This window comes from Sinocyclocheilus rhinocerous, unplaced genomic scaffold (assembly GCF_001515625.1).
Source record: "Sinocyclocheilus rhinocerous isolate Xijiao unplaced genomic scaffold, SAMN03320098_v1.1 scaffold1353, whole genome shotgun sequence".
Lineage (NCBI taxonomy): Eukaryota > Metazoa > Chordata > Actinopteri > Cypriniformes > Cyprinidae > Sinocyclocheilus > Sinocyclocheilus rhinocerous.
Window position 1 is genome coordinate 164610 of NW_015639000.1, and position 23285 is coordinate 187894.

A 23285-nucleotide genomic window follows, 5' to 3' on the forward strand; every position below is an offset into this window, starting at 1 on the left:
TTTGTCTGTTGCTCGGCAACCACTTTGTTTCAACCACAACTGTTTCTGAGGAACTACATTGTTTGGTGGAAGAATAATGGTTTTATTATCATTACACTATTTGCTCTGTTTTATTTTGTGAAACCTTACTACGTATATGGAATAACCATTTTATAAAAGCACTAAGCCCCGTGAAGCAGTGGTTTACAGTGAATTTATAACAGCTAAGGGGGGTTTAGGCACTCCGCTTCGTGTCGTACCTAACAACGCCCCTTAGCTGTTATAAATTCACTGTAAACCACGGCTTCTTGGGGCTTATTGCTTTAACCAATCCCTAACCCACGCCCTAACAGAAATAACAACAATTATAATAGTCTTTATTTTTATACCATTTTTAGAAATGAGGAGGTATTGCAAAAATTAGCTCACTTCCAGGTACAAATTTGTCCACAAAATATGGTTAAGTAGGTACACGCATGCACGCACGCACGCACACACACACACACACACACACACACAGGTTTGTTTTTGTGAATTGTAGGGACTCTCCATAGGCGTAATGGTTTTTATACTGTACAAACCATATTTTCTATCGCCCTACATCTAAACCTACCCCTTACTTACAACTTTCAGCATTTTTAGATTTTCAAAAAAACTCAGAATGATTTATAAGCCTTTTGAAATACGGGGACACTCAACATGTAAAATCACCTTCTTGTTGTAATACCCATGTCATACCCATGTCATTATACAAAAACGGGCGCGCGCACACACACACGCACGCACACGCACACACACACACACACACAAACTTACTGTGCATTGCTAGAAAAAAAAACAAAACAATTACATCACACAGGTTTCTGAGATTAATTGTACATAATATTATATTAATTGTAATCAGAAATATATTTACACACAGAACCCCCAAATAAATGTGGAATCAGGGTTATTATACGTAATTAACTAAAACCATAAAACAAAAACATAAAACAATTTTCTTGAAATAAAATGTTATCGCAATAAAATAAAATGTAAAAACTTTAACTTTTTTATTTCAGCTAGTTGCCAAGGCAACATTTGTCATTTTAAATTAACTAGATGTACTAAAATAAATAAAACTAGAACTGATATAAAATTAATAAACACTATACCGACATATAAAAAACTGCTAAAAAATGACAAAATGTACAACAAAATTACTTAAACTTTAACAAAAATTAAAACAAAAATAGAATTAAATTAATAAATTAAAATATTAATACAAATATAACTGTTTCCCAATGATACTACTAAAAGAACAGTGTAGAATAAACAATATTAGTATATTTTAAATAATATTTAACACCATCTTGAGTACAAAATAATCAATGAGTATAAAGTTTTCAATGCTATCATTGCCAATACCTTTGTTAAATCGATAATTTTAAATTATAGCGATTCAACAATATATTTGAATCATTTTTATGATTTAATAATCAAACTGCAGACTAATATTTTTGTTTATTATTAACTTGGTTATCAATTAAATAATAAATGTCTCATTTTGCTTTGCCTTTATTTATGAGATAACTCCAGATGTTTGTCATCACTCTGTGTGCTCTCCTGTTTAAACGAGAGATATCTGTTCATTTTTCTCCTTCAAAGATTATTTTACACATTAATTTTAATTCTACATATGTAGTAAAACTCCTTTGCGTCACTGAGCCGATAGCGAATGGCCTGCAAATTGCACTATCATGTAACGCTATCCACAGAAAGTGAGGAAAAACAGAATTGTAGCCCCAGGAGGCGAAAAGCTGCATGAATCAATTATGCTAATTATTTGTAGACATTTAATATATATAATTATCCAATATTACTTGCAGAAATTAACACATTACATTCCCCAGCCCTACTATATATATTCACACAGCAGACAGCCCAAAACGAATGTCAAAGTATTAGATTTAAAATAAAAAAAACTAAGTATGCATTATCTCACCATGCTCCCAGGATATCAGGTTTAGCCACTGAAAAATCCATACTGGAACCAAAGGACACTGAGCTGAAATGTTTAGCACTAATGAAGAGTGAAGACTCACCAATAAACCTAATGATTCTGCGGATGAGAGGGTTTAGATAGCAGCACTCGCCCGTCACAATGGTTTTCTCCTGGGCTATGAGGGCTTCTCTAGTGGACTTCATGATATACATGGAGATCTCCCCAACAAATATCTACAGACACGACAAAAAAAATCATTAGATTCAAGCAGTTAATGCAGCTTATGTAAATACAAGTGAGATTCATATCATAATTTCTGATCTTTTGCTCATCTCTCGAATGGCAGGATCTATATTCTTCACTTAAGTTCTTACATTATGGAGTCATAAACCAAAAACAGGCACGATTTCGGTGTCAATGGCCTCAAACCAGCCGTAACTCGATCCAGTTTTCAGTCTAAACACAATTTAGTCAATTCGGTTTGTACCTTTAAGATATCTGTATGTTAATGACATCTGTTATGATTAGCTAACTTCGTCACACGTGAAAAGAGGAGTGGCTCACACTGTCTTTCATCAGGATGGGTGCTGAACTGCTGAATACCCAATGATATGTAAATGTGGCCAGTAATATGTTAATGAGCTCGTGGTCATGTCATAACCATGGCAATTTCTGAGGGATTTTGATGTTTCAAGTAAAATATTTGGCACTTTGTATTGTGAATGTCAGAGTGCATCAAACTCTTTCTATAGTTTCAATAATATCTCCATTATATGAGCAAAATCAGATTTTCAAAGGTCTTCTGTGATGTGAAATTGAGTGGACATCGAATGATCAGTTCACTACACCCTTGTATTATTTTGAGTAAATCAACTGTAACTAATCACAGTGTTTCGCACTAAAGATAACAATAATTATGATACAATAACAAACTAAATTTGACTCCTGGCAGAATCCATAAATATTCAAAGCCATATGCAAAGCTGTAAATATTAAATATTATAAATACTTTCAGAAACGAAGCAATTTTTCATCCCAAAATGAAAACTCTCATAATTTTCTTATCCATATGTTGTTACACAGCTCTTTTTTTTTCTTAGGATCTTAAGATCATTCAGCATAAAGGAAATGGTGCATTGAGTTTATTTACAACACTTGAGAACCAGTGGCCTTTTGGTTAGGATTCCTGGATAGGTTATAGGTTATGATAAAATAAAATTTTGGGATGGTCTTTTCTTTTAAGCGATTTCAAAGGAATTATACATGCTTCATACGCACACCCATAAATCTTTAGGACAGTGGTTCTCAACCAGGGGTCCGGGGCCCACCGGGGGGCCTCAGCAAATTCTCATGGGGTTGGGTAAATTATTGAATTCATTGAATTGAATCAAACTCTAAATTTAAAAAAAAAAAAAAAAGATGTAAACTGAAATCATTTATTGAATATTCTAACTGAAGAACACAAAATTATTATATATAATGATTACACAGTACTCTCAGTTTCTGTTAAGGGAAAAGGAAACACTGCGAATATTCTATATCTGGGTAGGGCTTTGAATATTGTGTTGGACAATGGGGGCCGCTGAGTCAAAAAGTTGTGAACCACTGCATTAGAAAAATCAATAAGCAATAGTGTACTTTCTGAAACTAGTTTCAGACTTGAATAAAAGTAGACTGAATATACAGGATGAATGTTTTCCTCAGCATCAGTCACATGTTGCACATGCATGGGTCTCTACGGAAATGGCAAACAGTCATGAAACATAACTAAACAAATGCTACAAGACAGAATTTACTAAGAAAGACCCAATGATGGAATAATTTGCATAGAAATAATGTGTGTTTGAGCTGAAAAAAAAAAAAGATAATGACAAAAGTGGAGCCGTTTGGGGATTTGCACCTAAAAGATACACAGTTCACACAGCACTTTGAAGTCAGATATTTCACAGCCACTGACCATTTCTGAAGTCACCAAACGCAAAGGGGGGTTTCTGTTTAGTTTCATCTTCTACCACACAGAGGAGAGAAAGTTTATGTCATAGGGAGGAAAAAAATTCAAGACCAGAGTCAGCTGCTGCTGCAGGTCTTTATATCTCTCGGGTCAAACTCACTTTGGCTTGTTTAGAGCTGAAAACACATGAGTTGATTTCTGTGCTTGGAATGATGGAATTGAACAGCAGTGTTCGTCTCTGAATAATACAGTACAGATTAAATGCTGCAAATCTGCTTTACAATTAAAATATTATATACATCCTCATGGTGTATCTAATTTGAAAAATGACCTCTGTAACTCCTATCTGCTTCATTGCACTTTTGATAAAGGCCCAAGCAAAGGCAGTAAAACCGAGACCATCATTTTCAGCAGAAATACTCTCTCTCATTTGGTCTTTGGTTTTATGATCCGTGTGGTTATTAAAAGGAAACTTATTAAAAGTTTTATTTCCCATTCATGTTTTACACCTGCGCATAATTGAAATATAGAGATCAAATAATAATAATATTAATATAATAATAATAAAAAACTAATTATAAAATTGAATAAAAGTAATTGAGCAACTGAATTATTTTACTTAAAAAAAAAAAAAGGCATGAATGTAGTGTTTGTTGTGTATATTATATTATATTATATTATATTATATTTTATTATATTATATTATATTATATTATATTATATTATATTAATACTATGTGTTTGAATTTTAACAGAGTATAATACTGTGTTTAGAGTATAATTTTTAATATTATTGGAAGAAGAGGTTTTTTTTTTGTTGTTGTTGTGTTAGTTTATAGTATAGTATTTCTTAAGCAGAAGGATACTGAACCTTTCAAATGAATGTCGTTTACATCACCAGAAAGTAATAATCAAAATGTAAAAAATCTAAATCAAGTCAACCTCACTACTGAACCAGTCAGTTGTTGGATGAACAGCTGGCGATCTGGAGCTATCACTACTCACGATGGCTGTGGGCGCAGCGGCCACCACGCAGTAGAGGATGAGAGGAGGGACGAAGCTGCTCTCCTCCACCCCGGGGTACGGCTTCATCAGGTCAGCGTCATTACAGAAGAAACCCTGGACATGGATCCCAAACGTGTCTGTGCATTCAAAGTAGTACGCTAGCAGCACCGTCCCGGCCATGATCAGCAACTGGACAGATAACAGAGACACAAACTTAACAAAAGTGTCTGTAGACATCTTCGTTTCACCAACACACACACAATCTCCAAAATTTGTCTCATCTCCACTCACCAAACCTCATGTAAGCATCGGTTTTTCTGTTTGCATTAGGCCCACTCGTAAGTTATATTTGAATCCTCTAAAACATTCCTCAAGCGTTCATTTCCAGCAGAGTTACATAAAGGGCCTTTCATGAAACATGCAAGACAGCGTCTCTGAGAGTACAGCTGAAGGCTGCTTAAAGTGATGTGTTATGTAACTTACACTACCTTTTGGGGTCAGGTCAAGATTTACATTTTTATTTTATTTTTTATTAAAGGGGACATATGATGCTGCTAAAAAGAACATTATGTTGTGTATTTGGTGTAATGCAATGTGTTTATGCGGTTTAAGGTTAAAAAACACATTATTTTCCACATAATGTACATTATTGTTGCTCCTCTATGCCCCGCCTTTCTGAAACGCCTCGATTTTTACAAAGCTCATCGTTCTGAAAAGTGAGGTGTGCTCTGATTGGCCAGCTATCCAGTGCGTTGTGATTGGCCGAATACCTCAAGCCCCAGGATGTGGAAATCTCAGATAAATGTTCATGTTATATATTTTGGTTGCATTTGTGAGTTAATAAAAATGTATATAGTTGTTTAAAATAGGTACATAATATTATAATATCGATAAATCGATCAATATACTCCTGAATCGAATCGTATCGTATAATTTTTTGAGGTATCTGCAAATATCGTATCGCTGGGTATGAGAATCGATTTCATATATCGTATCGTGACGAACCCTCCGATTTACACCCAGATGTATACAAAGTATGTATACAAATATACAAAGATGGGACTTAACTCAACACAAACTAGATTTGTACACAAATCTTTACTTCAAAACAGTGTAAAACAGTGTATTTCAACTGCGCAAATGCTGTCCCACAGTCCTCCACTGTAAGTGCATAACTATAAACCCATTTTTTGCTTTTATAAACTGAGGGAGAAGATGAAATTGTTGTCTCTGGTTACAACAGCATGTCACAGATTCCCACAGAGTTTAAAGGGGTCATATGATGTTGCTAAAAAGAACATTATTTTGTGTATTTGGTGTAATGAAATGTGTTTATGCGGTTTAAAGTTAAAAAAACACATTTCTTTATGCACCAAGAGCTTGTAACACTCCAAAGAGAAAGGAAAAATTTAAATCGCATCATATGACCCCTTTAACTCTAAACCACTGGCTAGTGCCGACCCTTAAATCAAATTACAGTCCACACCAGCACAATCAGAAGTCATTATCAGGACAGGAGCAGGTTGAATAGGGTCTTAATACACGTCTCACACGCTGAAACAACACAATCTGAACCCCGCAGCTATGTACTGAGTCAGCGCCTCATTAGTATTTCATGAGCCCACGTACCATGATTCCTCATGCTTGACTTAAACCATAATATAAAGGGCATCATATGGAGCCGAAGGAGAAGCACGTCTAACCCGATTACAGTCATGATCCACTGACACAGCACTTTTTTTTCTTTCCAGTAGCTGAATTCAGAAAAGCAGCCTCAAACTATAGGTGGAACATAATATTAACACTTCACTGGCACAGACACCCTTACAAAAAAAGTACTGAGGTGATGCTATTAGACAGCAATTCTATGGTACAGTACTTTATACCACAGTACTTAAAGATACTTCTAGTGACATTTAGTGACTTTATAAGTATGACTTTAACTATATTCCACTGAAAGTAGTTGGCAACAGTGTTGAACATGAATTTGAGACAAATGGCACTAATTTTTTTTTTTTTTAGTTGAGATTCAACGTTATCTGGCTTGACAGCATTACAAATGTTGATAGCTAACTACAGTTTTCATTATATTGGCTTTTCCACCATTGTGGAGCACCGATTAGAGTGTCATCTCTATTTCTTGAGCTTTTTGCCTTGCGCTTGATTTCCATTTGGCTTAAATGCAAATCTTGACTAAAATCAGTGTTAAAATAATGTAATCAAGTCACAGAAATGCAGAGTTCTGGCATGAAACTCTAGATGGCGCAGTCCGATAGGTCTAACTCAATCTGACCTAATGACATCATTATCACATGGCACAGCTGATTGGTTCTCTCCTGTATCGGTAGCCAATGAGCTCGCTGCTCAACATTCAAATATATGACTAGTGCTTGCCGTAGCAGTTGCAGCTTGCTTCAGAAAGCCTCCACCTTCCCCAGCTCCACCTGTATAGATCTGCTACGAGGTGATTCATGTATGCTATATGGGGGTTATTTCATGTGTGTTATATTCGCAGCAGTAATATTTCTTACATGCTCACAGCAGCATGTTGTTGATGTATTGGCAGTAGCAAGCGTAGCAGATCTATTCCGCCAAGACCAAATACATTAACATTGTCATGTACATTACCATGCCAATCCCTCCGAGAGTTGTCATGACAAAATTAAGTTTAAGGCTGGAATACACTATATGACACTTGCCCAAATTTTTTCCCCCCAATTTAAGTCTGGAGAAGTTGACGCTAGTTGTTAAAAGTCAGAGCCAGTCTGCAGATTTTAGTTGATAGATTTCATAGAAAATCGTTTAGTGTATGATGGCCAGTTTTTCCTCTGCGACTGTTTATAAAGTTGGCAAGTGTATGATTCAAACGTTTTAAAATCTGTTCAGATTTTAAAAGTCGTGTAGTGTATTCCAGCATTTAGCTGTTTAAAGTTGACAAGAAACCTTGCAACTTGGTGTATTTCAACCCAATCTCATGAAAAACGTTACTATTTTATGAGGTGGTGATTTCGTATGAATTCAGATATGATTTGTATGGAAATGTAAAATGTTTATTAAAGGTAAGCATGAAGGTCCACCACTAAACCTAACCATCAGTGGGGCATAAGCAGATCATATGAACATTGTACAAAATAATTTGAATTAGCCAAGAATTCGTAAAATGTAAAATAGCTATGAATTGCCATGCGTGTAAAGTATTCAACTTATTTACAAATCTGTGTCTACTGGCACAATACAATGGGTTCCAAAAGTGGCTAAACCTGATCAGATTTTAAAAATCAAAACTAACCATTTTTGTATTAGTTTTGCTATTTTGTCTTTTGTTTTTAACCAACAGGTTTAGCTTGATGCAAAGAACAAGAAACGTTATTTGTTCCAAATCTGTTGAACTATTGTCCTGTGAACGCACAGAATGCCAAACTAAAGCGTACCTGTGGGTAATAAAGCCTATTTCCAACAACATGAAAGCGTTTTTCTCATAACCCCTCAGGACTGAGCACAGTACAGTTAACGGTGCTTTACAACGAAGTGCTCTGAGCAAAAGCCACCAAGATGAAAATCCAGAAAAGAAATGTCCACTGCACTACAAACAACATCAAGATCTCTCCCTAGACCTTATTAAACAGACTTTCATATGACTGAAGGAGAGGCTGCCTTACAAATCATTCATATCAGTCACTCTGATGGACTGAGCTGTACAATTTCCACCATGCACTAATTTTATCCGATATATTTATTTTCATTTCTTAATAATTTCAGAGACGCCATTGCATTGTGTATTATGATGTCGGTATGATATAGCCAAAATTAACATATTTAGTAATTAAAAATTACAATTCATTGCCAAAGACTACCCTTGTGAAAAATAATTACCATTTTAAAAAGGGAACCTATACCTGAATTTATTGCAATGTTCTTAGAAACTTGATATTACAGATTTATATTAAACGCAATTAACTGAACTTATTTTACCCTCTTAAGTAGGATTTAAATGCATCTTTAAATGTAATTCCATAATTACATATAGTATACTGTTGAATGTACTGACAAGCATTTACTGTAAATTAAACTTTATTTTAATGTAAATTCTATTAAAAACTATATGTCATGTATGCAAATATTTTTGTAAATACACATTTGTAATGATTAAGTTGCAATTTACTACATTTAAAATATATTAACTTTAGTTCAAATTATAATTAAGTACTTCACATGTGCTTTAGTATGTTAGTCAGCACATCAAAATAAGTGTACTACTTTAAAGCATGACACAATATTACTAAAATAATGATTTAAAATATACTATAAATTACGTTTTTATGCACTTAAGTGTATGAAACTATCTTTAAGTACACTTAAGTGGTCTTATATATTACATTATCAGCAAGTACAGTTTTTTTTTAAATGTACTTTGAATATGTACAGTACACTACAAGAGCAAATTTAATGCAATTAAGTGCACTTTTTTTCTCACAAGGGTAACGAGACAAAAAAAAACAGCAAATACTCATCATTAATAAACATTTACACAACATTAATCTTAAAATGTAGCCAATTTTAGTCAACTACTGAATGTTTTATCAGTAATATGTCTATTATGACAGACATTAATATACCTTTAGTATCCCATGCTAACTCACTGTTCAGCACATCTCATCTTTAATGTATAAAGTCGTGATGATTGAGACCAAATCTGTTCCGCTGTAAAAGTGATTTTTATGCTGGATAAACTAATTACAACTCAGTCCTTGAGATCTCTTTGATTTCCAAACACACAATGCAATAATCACCATGATACAAAAGAAAAAGAAAAAAAACACCAAACATGCCTCTGCTGTCCTACAGGGGGCAGCATGTGACTATAAACACCAACAACACGGCAAAGACCAACAGAATGTGTGTGTGTGTATATATATATATATATATAGAGAGAGAGAGAGAGAGAGAGAGAGAGAGAGAGATGTTTAGAATGAAACTCAAGCTTACTATTTACTACACACTGATCAGAATTCACTGTACTTCCTAAGTCAGACAGACAGTAGGCATTAATTAGATAGTACTACGCCAGTGTTTCCCAACCTTTTTTCAGTCGCGGCACCCTTTGGAAATTTTAACAAACTTGTGGCACCCTACAAAATTAATTTTGTCACAATATTTGAATTTCTAACTTCGATATGATACTTTGAAAAGTATCGAAATTCGGTACAGCAGGGAAGAACTGCAGAATGTGTCATATATATATATATATATACATATATGTCTGTACTACGCTATAATACTGACACATAACCTAATTTCGTTGCCTGTGAGAGACATCTAGTTATTATCTTGGGAATGAAAACTGTTCTTTAACATATTTAATTTTATCTGGTCAAACTATAATTACGTCCAGTTCATCCACCACACATTGAGCACATTGCATTATGGAATACAGTACATTATTATTATTATTATATTCTTAAACACCCTTTTTTTGTTTTATTTGCAGCAAAATATTACATTATTAATATTTCTTCATTTGTTTTTATTAAGTAATTTCTATATTTTAATAATAATTATTTATTTTATTTTATTTTATTTTTATTTATTTATTTAATTAATTTATGTATTTATTTATTTATTTATTTTAAATAGCCATATTGATATACATTCATAAGATTCTGGCCAAATTGTGCAGTTCTGCCAAGAAGCACCGCAAACCTGGAAAATTGTTTTTAAATCACTGTCACAATTTTAATCAGAAAAATGGCAATACATTTTTTTCCTTAAATTGTGCAGCTCTTTTTTTGTGTCATCAGCTGAGCCCTTAAAACTAAATAACAATGGATGCTAAGCTGCTTTATAGGAATAGTTCACCTAAAATTTTTAATTTCCAAATAAATAATTCACTGATAAACTTTTCTTCCACCACAGATCTTAAAATGAGCAGTTCTCATTTAAGCATCATAGAATTAGGTAATGTTCAAAACCCTAAGTATTACAACTTAATCACTTAACTTGTCCTGAAATGTGTTTCATACACTCAAATGATGCCACAAAATTGTGGTGCTTGATATGAAGGCATGCTATTACTCTTCTCAGCAATCAGACTTGTGATTTGCAGTGTGGATGATAAAGTCCCACTGATTAAAATAAATTTAAAAAAAATAAAACAAATCCCCTTGAATTACACTGAATGAGGAACCAGAGCTTAGTTCACTCAAAAATGAAAATCCAGTCATCTTATCAATCATCTTACCATTATGTTGTTCCAAACTTGCATGTACAGTATTTATTTCTTCTGAGGAATACAAATGTTATGGGAGACATTTTTTTGTGTTCCGCAGAAATACAGGTTTGGTATAACATAAGGGCGAGTAAATAAAGATATAATTTACATTTTGGGGTGAACTCTCTCTTTAATAGACCAGAATATCACTGGATGGGCTTGGCTTTCGATTGGACCAGCAAAAAAACACCTAACAACTACCCAGACTCCCTAGCAACCACCTCACAACACACTAAAAACCACACAAAGCGGCAGAGAGATTTGCAAGCATCACTAACATGTCCTTCAGAAAAACTCCAGTTTCCCCATGATTCCTTATAAATAAGCAAGCACATCCAATCAGCCTCACTTCCAGCCAGAGCAATGCTACAGCTGTTTCAGACAAGCAGAATCAATCATAACAGGCTGTGTGCATCATAAACACGAGCAGTCGGCCGACTTACAACCCCAGCGGTTCACTGGGACACGGCCCTAAAGCGCACATGATGAAGGACTTCACACAACCATGATTCACCATTCTGTTCACTGCTGAATCAAACGAGTTACATGAGTAGATGGTTCACTCTATTTTCAGAATGTGTGCTGTAAAAATAGTTTATAGTGTGCTTTGACATCGCATGATAAGATGAGGCTCACTCTGAGTCTATGCAGATATTATACTTCTTCTGAATTTAAAGATGGTATCAAATCAAAATGCTAAAGTACACCTGGATACATGTTTTCTGGACATTGTTTTCTTGCTGCAATTGAAGCAGAAGATATGTACAATTTTTACATCGACATATTAAAATAGTATTTAGGTTAATTGTGTAGTTGATTGAAATAGCTCTTGCTGATTACAAATTTAAGCAAATGAAAGGGGGGGAAAAACACATTTGCATAATGATTAGTCCTGATAAAATAAACATCAAAAGGAGCTCACAAACAAAGAGTCATGGCCTACTAACTAACTAATGTGACCAGACTTCAGATATGAAGAAGATGAGAAGGTTCACATGCTTAAGAGGAATGATTCACATAAATGTAAATTATGTCATTAATTATTTTCGAAACTTCTGAAATAAATCAATACATTTTTTTCAGCAGGGGCACATTAAATTGATTAAAAGTGACAGTAAAGACATACATAATGCTAAAAGATTCTTAAAGATGCTTAAAGATTCATATTATATATCATTACATATTATATATTTTAGGTTTACATTCTTTTGATATTTCTATTAATCAAAAATCCCTTAACAAAATATATCACAGTTTGCACAAAATATTAGACAGCACAACTGTTTTCAAAATTACTATTATTATTATTAATAATAATAATAATAATAATAATAATAATAAATGTTTTTGAGCATCAAATCAGCATATTAGAATGACTGAAAATTCAACTTTTCCATTACAGGAATAAATGACATTTTAAAATATATCAAAACAGAAAACAGTTATTTAAAATTGTAAGAATATTTCACAATATTACTGTTTTTTTGATCAAATAAATGAAGCCTCAGTGAGCACTTCCTTCAAAAACATCAAAAAAAAAATCTATTTGGCCCCAAGCGCTTTGAAAGGTAGTGCATTTCAAGCTCCAGAAATGACCATAAAAACATCACTGAGGCTGTCCTTGTGACCATGCACTAGATTTCAAGACTTCTGAAGACACAATGATTCTGTGTGAGAAAAAGTTAAAAAATCAATTTATTTCCTGAAAATATTCCTCTATGCAGCAGCATTCATATGGATTATGCATATTAGCATTTTATGCAGTTACGGCACATATAAAGTCATTTTCTTACTAAATATTTCTAAATCATATTTGAATCCAAACGTGAAGGAGATTTCAGAGGTTCAGCAGAGGGAAAGGTTTTTCCGACAGGCTAGTCTACACGGTTCAGGCAACTAACTGACTTACAGCATGACATTTTGCATTGTATGGAAACGAAATGTGTACAGACTCTTCCAAAACTCTCCTTTTGTGTCCCATGCACAAAAATAACAGCATACAAGTTTGGAGTCATGTGAGGGTGAGAAAATAATGACAGAATTTTCATCAGTGTTGGGGAAAGTTACTTTACAATGTAATCCATTACAATATTGCGTTACTCCATAAAAAAAGTAACTAATTGCGTTACTTGGCTACTTTTTATGGAAAGTAATTTGTTACGTTTGTTACTTTTATGCTACTTTTTCTCATCCGAGTTGGGCTTGCTTGTTTGTTTTTAATATCAAAAAGTTCTATTTTTGGCAAATGTAAAAGCCCTTTCACACCAAAAGTGAATTGACTTCACTTCCCTCAGGCTGAAAGAAATGTAAATTCACGTCTGTACAGTAGAGGCCGCAGCTCAAACAAACCTTCCAGCTGTGCTGCCATGCAGGAAAAAATTCAACACAGTCCAGTAATTAAAAATGTAAACAAATGTTATGTTTAACTAAAGTCATTTAGCATAGTATGGTTGAACTGGATCATCAAAGGTCAGCAGTAAAGACATCGGTTAATAAAATGGGATTAAATACATAGGCCTAAATGATATTTGTGTAATTTAACATTTAATTATTGTAGGTTTGCGTCATATTCTGAGTTTGCATTTCACCGTTTTTATTCATTTCTAGGAATACTGAATCTGTTTTTGTGAGTAAATGCATGTTCACATTTAGTCTAGAACTACAGTAACATCATGTTCACACAGCGCACACACCTACTCCTGATTTCTCTCAACACGAGGACAGGAGAGCTGTCAGTCAATACATGGGAAAACAGTAACTGCTGTTACTTTTTGTGAAAAAGTAACTCAGATATTTTCTTGTAAATTAAAAAAGTATTGCATTGCTTTACTAGTTACTCGAAATCTGATTACGTAACTCACGTTACTTGCAATGCGTTACCCCCAACACTGATTTTCATGTTTGGGTGAATGTTTTTGGGCTTAATGTGTGCTTGTGAAAAGAGAGAGCTGTTTACTCAGCCATATTTGATTCAGCTCATTTATTTTAATAGGTTAATTACAAATTCTCGAAAGTATTCACCAGTGGGCCTGTCAACTCACCTACAAATAATTAGACAGACATCACTTAAAGCATTTGCTGTGTTCAGTATTCAGATTTGTTGACTCTCCGTGCAGCCAAGAGTTTCTAGAGCATGTGTCAATCATATTTGTACGCCTGGATTTGAGCAGTTTCACTACGTTCTTCCATGAACATACTGTCAAACTGTCTCAGGTTATTTGTGGAGCATCTGTGATCTGCACATCACTGATTTTTTGCAGGGTTTAAAGAAAAGAAACTCGGTTATCATCCTTGTCTCTTCTGATTATGATGCAATGCATTTGAAATCTTCTACGCAATCGATGATCAACTGAGAGCACAATACATTTGGTTCATGTTGAAACAATTTTACAACAGTGTGGATGAAGCAGACTAAATGTCTTCAGGTGAGCCATCCAAGGACTAAATCCATCTCTGACTGAGGTTGGCTTGCTTGTTGGTGTTGGCAGGTACAAGTATGTTAACTGGGAGGAAATATTTAAGCCAGACTGTGGTTTTCTACTGACTTCCAAAGTTTGCTTGGTAGTCTACACTGATCAGCCACAACATTAAAACCACCTGCCCCTGCCTAATATCATGTAGGTCCCTCAAAACAGCTCTAATGCGTCGAGGCAAGGACTCCACAAGACTTCTGAACGTGTCCTGTGGTCTCTGGCACCGAGATATTAGCAGCAAATACTTGGAAGTCTTGCAAGCTGTGAGGTGAGGCTTCTAAGGGTCGGATTTGATGATTCAGCACATCCCATAGATGCCCAATCGGATTGAGATCTGGGGAATTTGGAGGCCAAAGCAACACCTTAAACTCTTTGTCATGTTCCTCAAACCATTCCTGAATAATTTCTGCAGTGTGGCAGGAGCATTATCCTGCTGAAAGAGGCCACTGCCATGAAGGGGTGTACTGGTACGTGGTCTGCAACAATCTTTAGGTAGCTGGTACGTGTCAAAATAACATCCAAATGAATGCCAGGAGCCAAGGTTTCCTAGCAGAACATTGTCCAGAGCATAACCCTGCCTCCACTGGCCTGCTTTCTTCCCATAGTACATCCTTACATCTCTTTACCAGGTAAACGATGCACATGTACCCAGGCATCCACTTGATCTATAAGAAACCATGATACATCAGACCAGACAACCTTCATCCATTACTTATGCCCATTGTAGTTGTGTTCGGTGGAGAACAGGGGTCATCATGGGCACTGTGAGTGGTCTGAGATATAAAGTCCCATACGCAGCAAACTGCAATGCATTGTGAAATTTTCAACAATTTGAGCTACAGTTGCTCTGCTGTTGGTAAACGATGCACATGTACCCAGGCATCCACTTGATCTATAAGAAACCATGATACATCAGACCAGGCAACCTTCATCCATTACTTATGCCCATTGTAGGTGTGTTCGGTGGAGAACAGGGGTCATCATGGGCACTGTGAGTGGTCTGAGATATAAAGTCCCATACGCAGCAAACTGCAATGCATTGTGAAATTTTCAACAATTTGAGCTACAGTTGCTCTGCTGTGTGATCGGACCAGACGGGCTAGCCTTCAATGAGGCTTGAGCGCCCATGACCCTGATGCTGGTTCACCAGTAATCTTTCCTTGCGCTATATGTTAGGTGGGCACACCATGAATACCCGGGAAGATTTGTCGTTTGACCAAGTCATCTAGGCATCATTATTTGGCCCTTGTCAAAGTCACTAAGGCCCTGTTTACACCTGGTATTAAGATGCGTTTTGGTAGATCACAAGACGACGAGGGAGACACACTGCCATTCACACCTGGTGTTTTAATCTGTCTCTTTTATCCACTTTCCTGATTCCTTTAAGGGGAGGGTCTTTGGGAGGTGTACATGGGCTTTTTCTGATCTTTTGATCTAGTATTGTACAATAAGTTCGCACAATATACTTATGAAAAGAGACAATGAAAAATGATACAGAGAGCAGCAGCTTTGGTGTGTGTTGTGATACCTGCAAAACTACACCGAACACAATGGATTTGTGTTACAATCAGGACTGGTGTGCTTTTTATATTTTTTCACCTTCAAATGAAACATACTGCTTCAGCCGGCCTTTTTGGAATATGGTACTTTTGCTTGAGTATAATTTTTCAGTACTCTTTCCACCACTGGTAAGCAGAGAGGAGGAGTTTCGAACGCATTCGACCAATGCAATCAGGTCGAATGCTTTTTCAACTACCTCTGGAACTGGTCGAAAGTGGACAAGCTCAAAACATTTCAGACCCCATTTACACCTCTGTTCAGTGTTGTCCCCTTGTGATTGGATCGACAAAAAAAATGCATCATAATACCATGGTGTATACAGGGCCTAAGATCTTTTCGCTTCATCGTTTTTCCTGCTTCCAACACATGAAATTGCCGGCCACTTGCTGCCTAATACATCCCACCTCTTGACAGGTGAAATTGTAATGATATAATCAGTGTTATTCACTTCATCTGTCAGTGGTTTGAATGTTGTAGTGTATTTTCTACCTTGAGGCCTACAATGCTAGCCTTTCAAATGATGTTTAGTTTCCTGCAATCAAAAGTGAACACCTGATCTGAAAGTCAGTTTGCACAGTCCTAGATTACAACTAATACATGTCAGGAGGATGAAGGATGTCGCTTGATAAAACAGCTTTAAGTACAATAAAACATTAATGAAAATGTGTCCTGAATATAACAAAATAACACACATCAGCTTTAAAAATGTCAAAGAACTAGATATTTATTTTTATAGACAGAGAGACACAAAAGCACAGCTCAAAGTCCCAATGGATGGCTGAAGAGCAAGAGCGCAGCACTTTGTGGCTGGACTTTTAGGATGAATAATTAATTATGTCTGATGTTATTGGGGAATGGGTGGCTTGCAGAAAGCAGATCTCAAGAAGCAGGTTCAAAGTGTTCTGTCTCGAAGGCAGGGTCCATAATTAACTTTTCCCACAGCAGCCAATGGTGGGTGAGTTGAGAACATTTGCAAGGCAAAAATTGTTTTGACCATGAAGCTGCATTTTACCTTATGTGATATAAAAAGATCAGTTTATCTGATATCTTTCTTCATGTTTGTTGCGCTACTTGCGATGGGGTCACGAGCGTTTCTGACTACCTCCATGTGGTTTCAGTGATGCGATCAGATGACAAGATGAACATTTTGGACCCCATTTACACCTGTATTTCTCACTGACCATTTGTTATCAAAAAAAAAAAAACCTTATTCACATATTAATACCAGGTGTAAACCATTTAAACTAATACAGAATTCTGGCATGAAACTCTAGATGGCGCAGTCCGATAGGTTTAACCCAATCTGACCTAATGACATCATTGTCACATGGCACAGCTGATTGGTTCTCTCCTGTATCGGTAGCCAATGAGCTCGCTGCTCAACATTCAAATATATGACTAGTGCTTGCCGTAGCATTTATAATGCTGATTATAATGTATGATAATTTAATGCAGAATTACAATTTGCTAGTCCCAATAATGCCAAATGTCAGATTTTACCAGTAAACTCAATTTATTCTAAATTATTATTCTACATAAGTTTCCCATTTAATCTCTTTTTTAGCATATCGTGAGATCAGTATTGTGTATCAATACTGTATGAGATGAGAAATATACCATGAGATCCATACTGAGTATCAAACTGAATCGTGGCATGAGTGTATCGTTACACCCCTATTATCGAAGTTGATTCTCAAGTATAAAATGCACTGGCCAATAAAGCAAACAATGAATGAATGAATGAATGAATGAATGAAATTAATGAAGTTTAAATCTAGTTAAAAACAAAGCATGTTTTTATAAACCAAATAGGTTTAGTTAAGTTAATAAGAACAATTATTACATTATTTTCATGTATATCATTAAGTATTATTTAGTATATTTGCCTAAGTATTATTTAGTATATTTGCCTACACAGTAAAGCATTTTAATATGAACAATACCACACAGCCACATATGAACAATTTTCAACTGACACAAAAAAATCAGAGTTAAATTAGATTCAAATTGAATCAGAGTTTCAAATCAGTTCACTGAAACAGTTTGAACTGATTCTTGAACCTAAACTTTTTTGTTAATTTAGTTGTTTATCCTCATCATGCCACGACTGTTTTAATAAGACTCGACACCTTCATTCCGGACCTGTAAGATGTCAAAATGCTTACGTTCTGAGTTTCAACAAACATTGCTTAAACATAGCATTCGCCTCAAAGGGTTGTAATGCATCATGGGTAAACACAATTTTTCTTTAATAAATTCATGAAATTGCCTCTGAAGCCAACACAGTAATCATGCATATAGTATAATTATAGTCCGCAATGCGTGAATATTACTTTGATCAGAGCTAACAGTAAAAAATAGGTCAACAGATGGTTGTGGTGTGCTCCAGGTATACGGCCATCATTACTGGTGAAGCCAGACGTGTAAAATAAATTAATGAAATTGCCCTGAAGCCAACACAGTAATCATGCATATGGTGTAATTATAGTCTGCAATGCGTGAACATTACTTTGATCAGAGCTAACAGTGAAAATAGGTCAACAGATGGTTGTGGTGTGCTCCAGGTATACGGTCATCATTACTGGTGAAGCCAGACGTGTAGATCGCCTCAAATATTCGAATATAAATTTTGAACCAAGCATACAAAACCTAATTATTTTTATTTTAAAACGATCTTATAATATAAAAGATCTTATAGCAGAAGCCAATTACACATCACTTTTTTTGCCTTGTTATCTGTCAAACAGTGAAAAACAGGTCCAATGACTGACCAACAGAAAAAACATGATCAGAAGATGGTCAGCAACTATCCCTTTAAGACAAGTTGGAAAATATACTAACATTCAGAAGTTATTTGAGATTATTTTTTAGAACATTCTTTCCAAAACAATGAAGTTTGTTTTAAGTCTTAAGAAAATTTTTAGGAAAAATTAAAATTTTAAGAAGTGTTTTTGGGAATTCAATCTATTCTTAATAAAATATGTTGAGAAAAAATATGAAGAAATAATATTCTTAAGAATATTTGAAGAACCCAGCTTTGTGGAACTCAATAAATGCCCACCCACCAACATCTACCAAGAAATTTTCAACTGTTCATTAAAGCGGTGACAATAAATCGTTGCATCGCGTTTCGTGGATCGATTCTGAGATTTTCGGAATGCATCGCGATTCTCTCTGGAATAGATTATGATCTCAGTTTTTAACAGCAGATGGCGCTCTAAGCTAGTTTCTAACTGCACACACAAATACTCCCGAAGAGCAGCACTTGTGCGTTCGGCTGAGTAACGTAAGTGGTGAAATGGACTTGCGTCTCGGCTCAGAATGCTTTTATGATGCGTGATTAATGTAAACACAGCCCACTGTGAACACCCTTGTAATTTGTTTCAACCTTTTCGAACTTGATTATATTAGGTTCAAGTGGTGTGTGTGCAAGGAACAGGAAGCAAGAAGAGTGCGGCTGTTTCTAAAGCACGCAGTGCCATCTGCTGTTAAAAACTAAGCTCAGAATCGATTCAAGAGAGAATCGCAATGCATTCGTAAAATCTCAGAATCGAAGCAAAATAATTTCTTGATTTGCGTTGCATCGATTTATTGTCGTAGCCCTACTATTCATTCAGGCCATGTCCATACGTACGCGGGCATTTTTATAAACTGAGTTTTTCCTTCTTCCATTTAAAAAAAAATCTCCGTCCACATGAAAACGCAAACGCATGCTATGAAGCACTGTCAAGAGCATGCCAAGCCAACAGGTGGCGATATAATCTCAACCGTAAAGCTATGTTGGCCAATCAGAAGCCTGAAAAAGTTTCCAATAGGCGGAGATAACGATGCATGCTCCGACGTCACAAGCCAAAAACTCCGGTTTTGCTGTCTACACGATAACACTGCAGTTATCTGAGTGTTTGAAACACTGAGTTTTTGAAAATCTTCACCCTGGCAGGAGTTTTCAAAAATGTTCGGTTTCAGTGACCTGGTGCTGCATTTGCGTGTGGACGAATGGCCAAAACGCATAGAAAAAGCTGCGGTTTTGAAAATAACCGCGTTCGTGTGGACAGGGCCTAAGAGTTAACATAATGGCACTGTTTACGTTCACTGTCAGTGGAGAAAGAGGCCTCTTTTTGACTAGCATTCAATATATCCTGAGCTAGATGAGAAACTGGCAGATATCTCTCTCCAGGTATTACAGAGCTTGCCCAGCACTCCTGGAGTAACCTGAGGGTTAAGCATCACGATCAAGGATCCTTTATTGCGCAACACTTGCAGGGCTAAAAACTAGATCTTTGGCCACTACGCTACAACTCCTCCACATGGTTAATGATCCCATACTAGCACATATTTCTGCTGGATGTCCTGAATACTCCTCTGCAGTATCAGCAGCTCACAGCTCTGGATATCTGGCATCCAGTGTTCTCGAGTTCAGGCAAATGGCACAGCGGTTCATCTCACAAACCCAACAGTCCTGTCTGAGAGATATGCACAGCTCGACTCGCTGAGGGAGACGAGCGCTTTGAAGTGCCTACACACAGTTCCCAGTGATAGATTTGACAGAAATTTTAATGAAATACCCGGCCAGTTTCAGAATGAAAGGACATCTTAAAGCCATATCAGAGAGGAAGGGACAGCATAATAACTGGTGAACAGAATATAATAGCAAGCGAATAAAAATGCAGCTATATAGTTGTGTTTTGGCTGTAAAACAAAACTTACCTCCACAAATATGAAGCATGGTATGATGGAGTAACTACGGTGTGTATTATCTGAAGCCATTTTGCATTGATTCAGTCAAAGTTTCACAGTTGGCAATCTAAAGGAGAAAGAAGTAAAAATAGTCAAATTAATAGTGTGCTTAACAATTACGAATTTACTACAATTGTGTGAAACGCAGACACAGGAAAAACAGGAGAATGAAAGTGGAAAATCAAGAAATAGTTACTTGTGTAAAGTGATTTCACGTCACATTTTCCTTTAACAAACAACAGCTTCAAAACTCAAACACTGCCGTTCAAATGTTTTGAGGTCAGTAGCATTTTTTTTTTAATACTTTTATTCAGCAAGGACACATTGAATTGACTGAAAGTAACAGTAAAGCTACAAAGTTACAAAAGATTGTTTTCAAATAAATGCTGTTCTTTTGAGCGTTCTACTCAAAGAATCCTAAAAAATAAAAAATAAAAAAGTGGTTTGTTTCCAAAAAATATATTAGGGAAAACAATTGTTTTCAACACTGATAATAATCAGAAATGTTTCTTGAGCAGCAAATCAGCATATTAGAATGATTTCTGAAGAACAAAAGATTGTTTTCAAATAAATGCTGTTCTTTTGAGCGTTCTACTCAAAGAATCCTAAAAAATAAAAAAGTGGTTTGTTTCCAAAAAATATATTAGGGAAAACAATTGTTTTCAACACTGATAATAATCAGAAATGTTTCTTGAGCAGCAAATCAGCATATTAGAATGATTTCTGAAGATCATGTGACACTGAAGACTGGAGTACTGATGCTGAAAATTCAGCTTTGATCACAGCAATAAATTACACTTTAACATATATTCACATAGAAAACACTTGTAATAAGCTGTAGAGACGATAAGAAACGTCTTTCAAAAAAAAATACTGTATACTGTATACAGAATGTGTCATTTATGTTGGGGAACAATATTACTAAATAAATAAGTAAGAGGAAACCCATTGAAAATGCTAATTCTTGTCTGGGTTTTATGGCTACAAATGCTACAATTCAGTTACATGTCTTAAAATGATTTTTGAAACACCCAAACAGAATAATCACAACCACAACAAATAGGAGTTCACAACAAATGCCCAGAGGATCTGAAAAGAGCAACCAAAAAGAGGTCTTCTGGTTCTATGTGGAGGAAAGAAAACAAACCAAAGCCAGAACGACACAGAAAAGAGTAAGACTTTAACTGTGCAGCATTCAACACAAGGACAAACACGAGCAGTTTTTTCTGCTTTTCTCTTTTTCCTTTATCATCCATACATATATAAAAAATGTACACACAGAAATAAGAAGAAACATTTTTACACACGAGATTCATTATGGAAATTTGCTGTCTCCTAGGGCGGCAAGTAAGCAGAAGTGTTTATTTTTATTTTTTTTATGTTAAAATATTTTCTCCTACCCCAGCTTTATAAGCAGAAACACATTGTGTTGTTTCATCAGAAAAGTGTAAACGCTGTGGCTTTGTGGCACAATCAAAACCAGCCTGATGCCACAACACATGGTAGCTTTGGGGCAGAGTGATTTTTGTTTTACTTACCACAAGGGAATTGTTTAGGGAAACCTGATTGAAATCATTTATTATTTTGGCAATTCCATTTGGTGATGCTAGTGGCACATTCTCATTTGAAATTACAGGAGCTCGATGGTGAGGCAAGCTGTTGTGGCAATGATTTGGAAGAACAGCTCACAACTGATCCAAACTTTTTCCTCAGAAAGTGTACATAGATGGAAAACAAATGCTGGTTCCAATACATTTGCTAAGGCAAATACACATCTCACACACACATTCACAGAGCGAAGTTATGCCACAAATTTCATCATAATTCAGTGTAGTGCAGAAGTTTGTGCTGCTTGTGTACTTATTTTTGTGAGCCGCATGTGACAGACATTGACAAAACAGTAGTTTTACGTTTATCCAGGCAGCATAAAAAATGGCTCAAAAATATTTGGACATTGAAGCCACATTTAAAATATCTGTATGTCATTGCTTTAGTCAAACTTTAAAACAATTGACCCTTTGCAAAGACCCGCCCCGCTTAGTTACTGTTGCTATGTCCGACAAGCCATGCCGCTCTCACGCCACACATCATGTTCTCACGCGGTGAAAAATACATCGCAGAGCAAAGAGTACACTGACAACACGCCGACAGACAAGACAGAGCAGGTTACTTCTGGTAAGAAACAAAGTCTCAGGTAGTGCTGGGCGGTATGACCAAAAATGTATATCACGGTATTTTTCAAAATTATACCGGTTTCACGGTACATGACGGTATTTTTTTTTTCATGCATGACCGGATGTTAACCATATTTTCTACTGATTGAGAGGA

The 23285-nt window shown here is 35.7% G+C and overlaps 1 protein-coding gene across 1 annotated transcript in view; it reads right to left on the bottom strand.

Annotated features, from left to right (window-relative positions):
* LOC107750956 (phospholipid phosphatase-related protein type 1-like) overlaps positions 1-23285 on the bottom strand; it is a 46904-nt gene that overhangs the window by 7775 nt on the left and 15844 nt on the right. Inside the window, exons 2-4 of the mRNA XM_016566535.1 lie at positions 20928-21024; positions 4920-5108; positions 2064-2196 (exon numbers count right to left, since the gene is read on the bottom strand). Of these exons, the coding sequence (XP_016422021.1) occupies positions 2064-2196; positions 4920-5108; positions 20928-20987 (382 nt within the window). The 5' untranslated portion in view covers positions 20988-21024. The remainder of the gene's footprint in view (positions 1-2063; positions 2197-4919; positions 5109-20927; positions 21025-23285) is intronic.